The sequence below is a fragment of the Mustela putorius genome, unplaced genomic scaffold, assembly GCF_011764305.1.
Source record: "Mustela putorius furo isolate JIRA1106 unplaced genomic scaffold, ASM1176430v1.1 tig00000695_pilon_pilon_pilon, whole genome shotgun sequence".
NCBI lineage: Eukaryota > Metazoa > Chordata > Mammalia > Carnivora > Mustelidae > Mustela > Mustela putorius.
Window position 1 is genome coordinate 2,106,155 of NW_025421447.1, and position 12,537 is coordinate 2,118,691.

Below are 12,537 nucleotides of genomic sequence, written 5' to 3' on the forward strand. Positions count from 1 at the left end.
GTGTTAGTGGGAGTTGGCAGAGGTAGAGGGGTTTACTGGGGGAAGACCTGCTTTCCAGAAAAGAAAGACAAGTATCGCTGCTACAGTCCCTTCCTGCTCAGCCTTCGACCACAAGGGAAAAGGAACAAACCGCAGAGGCAGGCCCTAAACTGACACTACAGACTTGCCGTTTGAGAAAAGTAAGTCCTGCTCCCTTAGCAAGAAAGAGGCTTCCTTTCAGACCAGAGCATCCTAGCTGGGCCCCCTAGCCCTGTGAAGACCTGGGGAAGAACAATGCAGGCAGAGTTCAAAGACCCTAACTCCGGAACTCCGAACTCCGCTGTCTGAGGAAGGGAGAAAAGACCTGTGTGTCTGGAACACAGGCAGGTGGGAGGCAGGGGGCAGAAAACGTCTGAGAAATGGAGGGGGTCTTGCAAAGCTCTGAGGCCCCTAGAAAGCCATCTGGATTTAAGTGCCTTGGAAGACCATGGAACGGTTTTTGGCAGAGGAGTGACATACTCTGATTTAGGTTCCTTCCTTCCTTTCTTTCTTTTTCTTTCTTGTTTAAAAGATTTATTTACTGGAGAGAGCAAAAGGGGCACACCAATTGGGGGAGGGGAAGGAGAGAATCTTCTAGCAGACTCCCGGCCAAGGGTGGAGCCCGACACAGACACAGCCCATCCCAGGACCTGTAAGATCACGAACTGAGCCAAAACCCAGAGTTGGGACACAACCGACCAAGCCACCCAGGCACCCCTCCGGTTTAGGGTTGTTTTTTTTTTTTTTTTTTTTTTAGATTTTATTTATTAATTTGACAGAGAGAAATCACAAGTAGACAGAGAGGCAGCCAGAGAGAGACAGAGAGGGAAGCAGGCTCCCTGCTGAGCAGAGAGCCTGATGCGGGACTCGATCCCAGGACCCTGAGCCAAAGGCAGCGGCTTAACCCACTGAGCCACCCAGGCGCCCCCGGTTTAGGTTTCTTAAAAGATCATTCTTTGGGGGGAATGGCAGGGACAGGCAGGGGCAGGTAGAAGGAACTGGTGAGCATGGACACTGCTTTGGGGCTAACCCAACAGCAATTCCCACTCTTCTCTGGACACTGCCTTCTCTAGAAGCTAGAGTTAAATGTTCCTTTTCCCCATCCCTGGAGCACTTGGGTGGACCCCAAGTCTGTCCTGTGAGATGCAGGTGGAGAGAACATTTGGGGAAACTTGGCTTTCCCAACAAAAAGGGACAGACTCGGCTGGTGCAGCTCTGCCACCTTCTCCCCACTGGAGAACAGAAGCAGCCCCTCGCAGTAGTGCAGCCACAGGCTACAGCTGGCTGAGTGGAAGGGATGGAAGCCTGGTCTGGGTCCTTGTGTTCACCACTGAACCTCTGAATCTTGCCTATAGCCAGACACACTATTGGGTGAGAAAAACAACCCTCTATTTGCGTCAGCCGCCATAAACTGGGTTTTCTGTTCCCAGGTGCAGTGGGCTCTCCGCTGACAGCGGGCCGGCCTGGGCACAGGCCTGCTAAGATGGGAGTGCAGAGGGGCCTTGCAGAGGGGCCGGGAGAGACGGTGCGGGCTGGGACCACAGGTCTTTCCACATCTAGTCGGAGCTTCCTCTAGTTTATCTTCCACACTCTGACACTTTCTAAATCTCTTCATGAACTCTTCTTGGCTTAAAAGTTTTTGCTGGCTCTCTGTTGCCCAGATGGTGAAGATCAGCCTCTTGGGTCTCATGTGTGATGCCCCTTGTGGCGGGTCCATCTTCCTCCTGTTGGGTCTCTCATCCCTGCGTTATTCTCACCTCCAGTCAGACCCTCCTATGAACACTGCCCACGTGCCAGCCACTGTCCCTTCTTTATTCCTAACCCAGCAGCCCCAGGAGCTGCTAATTACATGCCTCAGTTTCTAGACTGAGAAACCTGACCTCAAGAAAGTTAAGCAGCTTTGCCAAGGCTGCACAACTGGTAAGTGGTGGGTCAGGATTAAACTCTTGGTGTGCTTTCAAAACAAACGAGAAATGTATTTTTTCTCACTTGTCAGGAAGTCTGAAGGCAGGTGTTTACTCGGTTGTTCAAGTGCTCAAAGATGCCACCAGGCCCTCAGTCTTTTGATCTTTGTTCCCTGCCACTCTGGAGGACTGGCTCAGCCACCGTACTTGTCCCTTCATGGCCTTACTACAACCACTCAGCTCTAGACCTCACTTTCAGGCTCAAAACAGGAAGAAAGGTGGGAAAAGGGAAGGTTCCAAGCTTTCCTAGAAACCCACAGTGCACCTTGACCCGCGTTGCCCCTTGCTGCAAGGCAGGCTGGGAAACCAGGGAATGTGATTGCCATGCTTGGCTCAGGATAAATACCATCTACCACTTGGGGCTGAGCCCACTGCTGCCCTCAACAAAGCTGGGGTATGGTCAGCAGGGAAGAAAGGGATAAGAAGGATGAGCAGGGGACATGCAGGGTCTGCTACCACCTCCCTGCTCAGCAAAGTGGAGAACCTACAGTACCCTGGCCCCCCATGCCACCCTCCACATCCCTCTGGCAAACCCTTCCCCACCCATCCCATGCCAGTTTCTCTGGGGCCGTCCTCACTCCTGCAGGTAGAGCCGGTAGCCTTTCTTCCTCCTCCTCTAGATGTACCTACACCCATCACAGCTCTGTGACTTTATAAGTCTTGGTAGCGGCTGATGCAACATGATTGCTTGCTCCATTACACAAGCATTCATTCCCTCCACAGACGCTTACTGAGCACTTACTACATGCCAGACATAAGCCCGGTTATGGTCCCTGTTCTGATGGTGCTTTCCATCTACAAGGTGAGCTATCCGAACAGTTCACGCTTGGGGAGAAAGGTACACATCTCCTCCCAGACCGTCAAGCAGCTCGTGGCAGGATGACCTCTGCACCTGACCCTCTGGACCCAGTGTGTGATGTCAAACAGAGCAGATGCTCTAGGACCACGTGCTAAATGCAAGCTTTCCTTGGCTTTGAAATATATTCTAATTGAAATGCATTTCTTATTTCTTCCAGGAACCTTCCAAAAATGAACCACTGTCCTCCTGTGGTATCATGCACATGAGCATCTGGAAAACACTGCCCTCTCCCCACCTTGACGCAGGCCTCCCTTCCTGGGAAAGCTTTCGAGAGAGTCTAATTTAACACTTCACATCAGAGGTCCTTACTACACGTGGGTTTTCTGCTGACGGCTTCATCTTGATTTTCTAAGCAGGGGTAGCTCACTGCCAGAGCCATAGCTGCTGAAGTGTGACTCTGAAAGCACTTGAAAAACTCTTCAGGTTCCTGCTGCATAGCTTATTAGGCATCGCTTTACTAGTCCTCTCCATGCCCGGCTCTGTGCCCCTTCCACCATGGAGGGGCTGGTAGCTGGGGACAAGATGGACAGAGACAAGGGGCAGAGAGAGAAAGCACAGCCCCTGCTTTGGGCTGTGCCTCCGTTGCCTTAGTGATGTGGACCGGAGACACCCAGGTGAGAGGTCCTTCACACAGTGGGTTGTGGAGACCAGAGAGGTAGGGCACAAACACAGAAGACATTCATGCCTTCCAGGCCTGGAAAGGATGTCAAAGACCAACTGGCCCCCTCCCCTGCCTGTTAGCTGCAAACAACAGATGGGCAGCTTGTTGGTAAAAATCCTCATGAACAAAGTCCACCACTTCTGAGTCACCTGTTAGATTTATAATTCACAAGATGCAGGACCCCAAATGGGTTTTCCTTGTCCAGTCTCATTTTCTCGCGGTCCCTCCAGCCCCATTGCTTTTATCGCTGATAGAAAAGTTAAACCTTGTACACACCATACGGTAAATGGGAGGGAAGATGGGGGTGGGGGGGACACCATGCTAAAACGTGGACTCAGCCTCAGGGCCGCCCCGATCAGCTGTGGGCCTCTTGGAGTCCCCGCCCCTGTTCTCTCCACCAGCCTCAGCTCGGGGAGCAAGTGGCCTGGAGGGTCAAGGAGGACACAGTGTGAGGCAGAAGCGGGGGCAGCCTGCTGCCCTAGTGGAGGCCCGCAGGCTGCGGTAGACGGAGAGACGGCCCTGCTGCCCAGCAGGTCCAAGGAGGGGTGCCGCAGCCCTCCCGACTGGATGGCATCCTCTTCTGAGTGAAACACAGCAGAGAGATTAGAAAGGTCTGTTTTTAATGAATATCTTTAAAAGCCTTTGCAACAGCAGATATGGCCCAAGGTAGCTTGGGACCCCACTCTGATGGCAACAGGGCTCCCTTGCTTCCGGGTGACCCTGCAAAATACAGACGGTGTGGTGACACCAGGAACGTGGCTTCCAACCTGCAAAATTCTTTCAGAAATCATCCTGCCTGAAAAATGGGAGACAACCCTCCTGGGCAGAGCCTGGTTTGAAAAGAACGGGTAACAGGAAAGTCCCTCGTCCAAGGTGCTGCGAAGGAAACTGTTCCCGCCCCTTCCAGAAGCAATGGGAACCCTCTCTGCTCCCCGCACCAGCGACAGAAGGAAAAGGCCATCTGCGAGAGTGCACGCTATTCCAGTATTCCACAGTCTGACAGTGGGGTCTGGATACCAGTGGGTCCCACCCCCGTCTCCCTGCCACTCCTCACTCCTCACTCCCACACGGTTCCGCTTCCACTCTCCGACTCCATTCCACCAGGCTCTGAAGACAGATGTCTCTTCCTGCCATGGACATGCCAGACAAACCCTGGGCCACTCTTCACAGCCCCTAATTCCCCAAAATAGTGTCAAGAAAACGAAACACTTTTGCATGAAACTTCTCTGCCGCTTCTCCCTCTGGTTTCCTTCACACTCCGGGCCGAGAAGCCCAGACTTTATTTTGACAAGAGCAAAGCAGCCTCTGTCTGTAAGCGAGGTTAACACCCACCCTGAGGCTGGATTCTTCCTGGTCTCTCTCAACAGCTGAGCATCCTGATTCTGCTAATTAAGCCGCTTTCTTCTCCTTAATTAGTTGCATGTGAATCTTGTTGGGAAGTCTTGGATCCGTGAAATAGTCTGGGATGAGAATCGAAAAGAAGAAATTATCTAAACCCAAGGGGAGAAGGCGGGGAGGGAGTCCGCTCACTCGGCTCAAAAGCAAGGCTGGCTCAGCCTCAGCAGGCCTGTTCCTGGCGGCCCTGCTTTCCAACAAGTAACAGAAGTCACAGCAGATCCCGTGGTCCCCATCTCCGCCCGGAGTAGTGCTGAGCCTGCCAGCTCCCGCCTTCCCGGGAGGGGCTGACACAGAATGGCTCCGGGCCCGGCCACACCAGCCGGCAGCTCATCAGCTTGCTGACGCACGGGGAGCCATCAGAGGGCTGAGGGATCTCTGGGTTTGCTGCTCCCGGCCCATCCTGGGGCCCAAAAAAATGCCAAGTGTTATTCTCGTCTCAGCTCAGCTTGCCAGCTTGTCTCTGAGCTCTCACGCCCTCTCCTCTCTGAGAATATCCTCTCAGAGGAGAGCCAGACTCTCACACGATGACGACAGAGGATGGTTTTTATACACCCGGCATAATGTGAATCAGAGGCAGCATCTGCTGGAGCTGCAAAGACGCACCAGATTCAGTTAGAAACGGTGTGCCCCCGTCACCAGCTCCCTGGGCTAACAGGCCCCAAGAAAGCCTCCCATCCGGCCCTTCCCTCTGAATACCAGTGACCTGAAGCCAGTTGGGGCAGTGGAACCCATTAAGATCACCTGGGGACCTTTACAACCATGGGGCTGCCCCCCTCACCCTGAGCTAATTAAATACCAACCTCTGGGGTGGGCCCAGGCTTCAGCATTTCTTAAAAACTCCCCAGGTGATTCTAATGTGCGGCCAGGGTGGGGAACCCCACTTCAGGAGTCCCAGGGAGAAGAGCTGCCCCTCTGCTCCTTTGGGAATCTCAAAATCCTTAATCCTCACCATAAAGAAGCTCTGCCTCATTTCTTATCTGTCCTCATTTGGAGGAAATGACAATGGTGGAAAGAGCCTTCTGAAAAGAGCTCCCCAGGGCCACATCAAGTGAAGACGTACCCCCAAACTCTGTAGGGAGAATCGTGGGCTTGTCCAAGTCTAAATTTGCAATAATACTCCTCGGCCTGGTTTCTCAAAAACCCAAAACAGACATTGCCTTACTCACCTGCAGAAAATTCTTGGATGCTGTCTGGTCTTTTCAAAAACATTTCTCTGGAAGACATGAAGAGATAAGCGTAGGAATAAAGCAGGCTTGAAGGCAGACTGCGCTCAGCCTCGGCAGCGGGTCCCACCTTTCAGGGAGCAGAGTGACCCATGACACACCCGTCTGGGAGTCAATAAGCCAGAGAACGCCTGACAAAGACCCTTCCATTTGTGATTTCCCTCTGATCAAGTTCTGAGGCAAGGAGCAGCAATTACAAATGCCACTAAGCTCAGCTCACAAGACAGCTGTGTCCCAGCCAGGTGAAGCTTGTCACTCATTCATCAAACATGTTCACAGAACCAGATCCCAAGCCAGGCATAGGTGGTGGAGATGAAGGACATGCTGCCTAGTCCTTGAGGGGCTTGTGTGTGGTGGGGCATATATACAACGCCACAGCCTGGTGACTATGTTTAACAGTGAGTAACCACAGGAGTTATGGGGCAGGCAGCGATGCAATCAAAGTGGAGAGGATGGACGGCGGGTCTCCAAGCAACACTCACAAGGCCTCAGCACTGGGGCCGCTGGACGGGAATATGCCTTATTTCACATAGAGCTTTATGGTTCATAAAGAACGTTCACAAATCTTATCTCACTTTACAACAGCCCTGCAAAACAGTAATGGCCATGCCGCATTTAAATGAAGAAATATATAATGCATATATAATGAAGAAATCAATCTTTCAAAGGGTTAATCATTTGCCCAAGTTCACAAAGAGAGGAAACAAAGGGCAGAGAGCTCAGGTCTGGTGGTTCCAAGGCCCGTGCTCTTTACAACACATCCTCCTGGCCATGGCCACCCTGCCCCCTGGAAGAAGGCCTCGCCTGCCCACAAAGCCCCTGCTTCCCAAGCTGTAAGGACTTGGCTTCCCTTCTCCTTGAATTCCATCTGATAATTATTGAGCACAAATTTTGTGTAAGTAACTATACTAGATATGAGGGATTGCTTTTTTTAAAAAAGAGAAAATACAGCACCATCTCAAAGAAATGAGTCAAGTAAAAGAGAATGGGTAAGTTCCCAAATGTCTGAAAGGCCAAGCACCCTGCAGGAAGGGCTGTATGAGGGTGTTAATAGTCTGCTGTGGACAGCGAGAAAGGTTACAGAGAACAGGGCCCCAGGAAGCTTCACATAGCACATGGCACCCCTTGTGGTGCAGTCGGGATTTCAGATGACAGGACAAGGGCATCCCAGACCCAGAGAAGCAGCAAGAGAAATGAAAGGAAAGAGTCCATATCCTCTAGATGGTGAACTCCTCAAGAGCAGGAACTGGAGGGGCGCCTGGGTGGCTCAATCGTTAGGTGTCTGCCTTTGGCTCAGGTCATGATCCCTGGGTCCCGGGATCGAGCTCTGTACTGGGCTCCCTGCTTGGCAGGAAGCTTGCTTCTCCCTCTTCCACTCCCCTTGTGTTCCATCTCTGGCTATTTCTCTCTATCAAATAAATAAATAAAATCTTTAAAGAAAAAAAAAGAGTAGGAACAGAAGTCCCCACCTTTGTATCTCCAGGATCCAGAAGTGTCAGTGCCCCCCCCCCCACGGCATCAGTGGGGAGGTCAGTGGAATGATCAGAGGTTCCATCTGGTGGGGACGGCAGGCAGGCACAGAGAGTAGTTGGGAGCAAAGGGGCCCTATTATGGAGAGCCTGGAAGGCCAGGGAGAGACAATTATACTCAGTTGAAAAGACAAGGCGGGGGGCGCTTGGGTGGCTCAGTGGGTTAAAGCCTCTGCCTTCAGCTCAGGTCATGATCTCAAGGTCCTGGGATTGAGTCCCGCATCAGGCTCTCTCCCTCCACCACCCTCTCTCTCTGCCTGCCTCTCTGCTTACTTATAAATAAAATATTTTTTAAAAAAAGACAAGGGGAATGAGTGCGTACAGCTCAGACTAGTCACACAGCAGGACATACGCAGCAGTGAGAATGGGGGATCTATGAGACACAGTTGAGCAACATGCAAGTCAGACACAAGTGAGCACGTACTGTAGAATTCCACTTACATAAACTGCAAAAAGGCACAACAAATCTGTGCTACGAGAAGTCAAGATACTGGAGTGCCTGGGTGGCTCAGTGGGTTGAGCCTCTGCCTTTGGCTCAGGTCATGATCTCAGGGTCCTAGGATGGAGCCCCCGCATCATCAGGCTCTCTGCTCAGCAGGGAGTCTGCTTCTCTCTCTCTCTCAGCCTGCCTCTCTGCCTACTTGTGATCTCTCTCTCTCTCTCTGTATCAAATAAATAAAAAATAAATAAATAAAAAGAAGTCAGAATACTGGCTACCTTTTTGGGGGAAGTGCTTGGAAGGGTCTCAGCAGGTCCAAGATGCTAGTCAGGTTCTATTTCTTGGTCTGGATCCCACTACCATGTGTATTCTCATCCTGTGAAAGTTCACCCAGTTTAGGATATGCCACTTTTCATTATACTTCAATGGAATGTTAAAAAAAAGTTGGGGGTACAGGGCAATGTTGTGGAGCCACTGCAGATTTTTCCAGCCAAGGAATGACATAACCAGTGTTAAATTTGGGGTAGATTCATCTGCCTGGCTACTTACAAAAATATCTAATAAAGCTTTTCTACAGTTTCACACTTTGCTATCCTATCTCCAGCCTAAAATCCTAGATCTCCGGGTGCCTAAAATAAGTTAGATCCCTCTTCTGTCTGTTCTTCAGGTCCAAAACTCAAGGTATTAAGAGTTCCATACACTGTATGGACAAGTACACCCTGAAGAGCAGTGACTGCATCACCATAAGTCATCATGATCTGGAAAACCCAAGTGGGGAGCTCGCTTCCCAACAAAAACACTTTGGAGCTTCTCGTGGGTTGGAGTGAGTCTAGAGCAGAGACCTGCAGAAGACGGGAGGGCAGGTACGCTGCCCAGGATTCTGTTCCCTTTTCTCCCTTCCTCTTTTCTCAAGGTGAAGACCATCTGAAGTATCCAGTACAGATAGGGGCTGATTCTGGTTCATCCCAGTATCTTCCAAAGGCAGTAATAGTAAGACCACAAACAACAAAAGCAAACCCCTAAACTTTAAACACTTCTTCTCTCCCTCCCACCTCCATCTCAGAAAGAGAAAGGCCTAAAAGGAGCCAGGAGCATTTCCTGTAGGTAACTTCAGGGACAGCAAAGGGAAGAGCCAGGTGGCCTACCCGGTTCAGGAGGTGGGGATGGTGAGGAAGGGAAGGGGCTGTTCTGGCACGAGCCAGGCACAGACACCCAGTTCCTCCTGGAAACTTCCTGGATGGAGAAGCTGGCCCATCCCTGACTTATAACTAAAAACAGCACCCTCTTCATTCACCATCTCACACCACCACCACCCGTTCCTTATATTTGTTAACAATGCAAATGGTGACTTAATTCAGGCTTTAAACATCTGTATCTCCAACCTTCCTGCTGGAATCATTCCTAACTTGGGACTGCAAGGTCCCCAGGATAGGAATGAAGCTAACCTTCATTTCCCTTTAGAAGAAAAAGTGCAGAAAATGATGGCCTGATTCCCATGACTGACACTGACTAAAGACCCCTAAACTATCTTTTGCCTTAAGTCTTACCCCTGGGTCAAATAAAACCAAGCTTCACAGAGAAGCTTTTCCCTTTCTCCATCCCCTACCTGGTCTGTGAGACACTGCTGCCACTGGAGAAATGATTAGGATATGAAGAACAGTGAGATTCAGGAAAGACGAAAGAGCCTGGAAAAAAAGACACCGCTCCAGGTCAACTTTTAAGAAGACGAAGAAGAGGGGCGCCTGGGTGGCTCAGTGGGTTAAAGCCTCTGCCTTCGGCTCAGCTCATGATCCCAGGGTCCTGGGCATCAGGCTCTCTGCTCTGCAGGGAGCCTGCTTCCTCCTCTCTCTCTGTCTGCCTCTCTGCCTACTTGTGATCTCTGTCTGTCAAATAAATAAATAAAATATATTAAAAAAAAAAAAAAAGAAGAAGAATAAGATGAAGAAGAGCCGCACCTCTGGCTCCCCAGCTCCTGTGAGCTTTCAACCCAACACAGCGGTTTGGATCCTGGTTCCGCATCTTGGGGAAGGTACTTCACCTCTCCAGCTGCAGAAGACCAAGTGATGATAACCTGTTTTGCAGTTGCTGGGAGGATCAGTACAAGTACCAAGATGGCATCCAGTGTGCAGGTACAGGGTGGGGTGGGGGGGGGGACGCAAACATGGCTGCCCCAACTAGGGGTTTTGGTCCAGGGACAGAAACAGAAGACAGACAATGAGATTCCAATTCAGTGTGATAAAGGCTAATGTAAGAAACCAACACAGTGCATGGAAATGGAAGCCATTATTATTATTATTATTTAAACCTTGTCTGCAGTCAAACAGTATTTGAGACAGCTCTATTGTTTTCATCTGTTGTTGCGCCAAGACTTTTTTTTTTTTTTTGACAGTTCTTTGCCCTTCATCCCATTAGAATTTTCCACCCAAACAAATGTCCTGCTGAAGGGCAATGTAGGGAAAAGAAAAACATGCTCCAGGATATGGTGGAAAATAGTCTCTTCCCCAAGACGTACAGGGGAATAGCTTCCAACCACTGGTCTTTCCACAACAAGGCTCTTAGGGAGAAAAGGGCCAGACATCTGAACGTTTTTTTAAGTTCTAGTGATCTTGTTAAGCTCCTCTGATGGAGAAATAGTGTTCTACACCCAGTGGCTGCCTGCTGAATTTCTCAATGCGAAATTACCTCTTCCAAGTGTCAGAAGATATATATTTATCCTTCCAGATAAAATGACTATTAATATTTTTTAGAATTTAGAGATAACTTAAGAAAACCTCTAGGGGGTGCCTGGGTGGCTCAGTGGGTTAAGCTGCTGCCTTCGGCTCAGGTCATGATCTCAGGGTCCTGGGATGGAGCCCTGCATCGGGCTCTCTGCTCAGCAGGGAGCCTGCTTCCTCCTCTCTCTCTCTGCCTGCCTCTCTGCCTACTTGTGATCTCTCTCTATCAAATAAATAAATAAAATCTTTAAAAAAAAAAAAAAAAGAAAGGAAAAAGAAAACCTCTAGAGGTAACTAAGAAACACACCAGGTGCCACATATCTCAGAGTTAGAAAAAACTCAATCTTAAAATATTGTCTACTATATATATATGTATATATATATAAAATTTTGATTGTTTATGTATATGTATTATATACATATATGTATATATATACATATAGGTATGTATATGTATTATTTTATTTTTTTTTTTCCTACCTTTCTGACCCTAAAGGCAGCAGTCACTCATCTCTCCCAACCAAGATTTGGTACTACTTCCCACTAGTTGTCGAGGCTGGTAGGAAAACCACCTACCTGAAGAAACCACTTATGAGCAACTCTATTTCTTTGTGGGTCCTCAGGTATTTTTCATTAGCAATCCGAGTCTGAATCTAGGGGGAGAAGAGCAAAAGGTCACGCTCCACGAGGAGACAGATTTCAGGGTTCAAGTGCGGGCCTTGGGGAAACTAGGTGTGCGTCTGACCTAGGTCTTTTCCCGGGATGTTTGAAATTTTAAGCCGCCTGTTTTATTATAGACCAACACCTCCAGCTCGGTCAGACTCGGAGGCCATAGCTAAGGTCGGGTCTCCACCGTCCGGAAGTTCTTGTCTGTACTAAGTTACTGTCTCCGGCAGCAATTTCGGTCCATTTCACTGGCCAGACCTCTGTGGTCGTTCTTCCTGCACTTTCAGGCGCCGGTCAGGCTCCGTCCGGAGCCGCAGAAGCCCACGGTTCCACGGGGGGTCTCTCCCAGCCTTCCGCCAGTTCATCTGAGAACAGGCTCCCGCGCCCTCTTCCCTGACCCCCTCCCGGTCTGCAGCCCTTGTTCTAGAGGAGCTGCACTTCGACGGAGGCGGGAGTCCGAGGCGCACCCACCTTGAAGTTGCGCAGCTGCTCCTGTTGCGCGGGGCTCAGCGCTCCCGGGTCCGGCCCCAGAAGTCCGCCCTGTAGCGTCGCCATCTTGCCCAGGTCGTCAAGGCGACGGACCACGCGCCTTGAGGCCCCGCCCCCCCAAGTCCGGCCCTCACGAGCCCGCGGGGAGGGGCTGGGGGAAGGAATTTGGGGGCCACTCTGAAAGCGAGGAATAAACGCGGGAGGGTCTCCAAGGGATCTCCTTCCCCAGACTGAGGGGCTAATTGCCCCTCTTGTCTGTATATGGAACGAGCCCTTCTTCTTCTTGACCCCACCGAACCTCAAATAATTTTTTTTTTTCCCTTGGCTCTGAAGCAAAACTGAAAAAGGGATTCCTAAAGCAGAGTCTCCCAGAATCAGGTTCCTGACCCTGTCCCTTTTCTGACAGCTGTTGAAACCTAGTAGTAGAGAGAATTCAAGCTTGTTCCTTTTCAGTTGGCCCCAAAGCCAAACCCCTCCTTCAGACCTGTAGACACTTAACATGAAAGCATCCCATAGGATGGAGTGAACAGAGTTCTGCAATGGAAGGGACATTCTCATACTAAAGATACCGGAAAGG

At 50.3% G+C, this 12,537-nt stretch overlaps 1 protein-coding gene across 3 annotated transcripts; it reads right to left on the reverse strand.

Moving 5' to 3' along the window:
• Positions 1 to 4,101: 4,101 nt before the first annotated feature.
• RIIAD1 (regulatory subunit of type II PKA R-subunit domain containing 1) lies at positions 4,102 to 12,048 on the reverse strand. Of its 3 annotated transcripts, XR_201119.3 has the most exons (5): positions 11,943 to 12,044; positions 11,382 to 11,458; positions 6,067 to 6,113; positions 4,835 to 4,962; positions 4,102 to 4,222 (listed from the first exon to the last, which is right to left on the reverse strand). XR_201119.3 is itself a non-coding variant. In XM_004776685.3 (4 exons), the coding sequence occupies exons 1-4, from the start codon at positions 12,024 to 12,026 to the stop codon at positions 5,326 to 5,328; spliced, it is 372 nt and encodes a 123-aa protein (XP_004776742.1). In that variant the 5' UTR covers positions 12,027 to 12,048; the 3' UTR covers positions 4,102 to 5,325. The 3 variants fall into 3 exon arrangements, 2 of the variants coding, with proteins under 2 accessions (XP_004776742.1, XP_004776743.1); XM_004776685.3 differs by having other exon boundaries at positions 4,102 to 5,489; positions 11,943 to 12,048; XM_004776686.3 differs by having other exon boundaries at positions 4,102 to 4,962.
• Between the last annotated feature and the right edge of the window lie 489 nt (positions 12,049 to 12,537).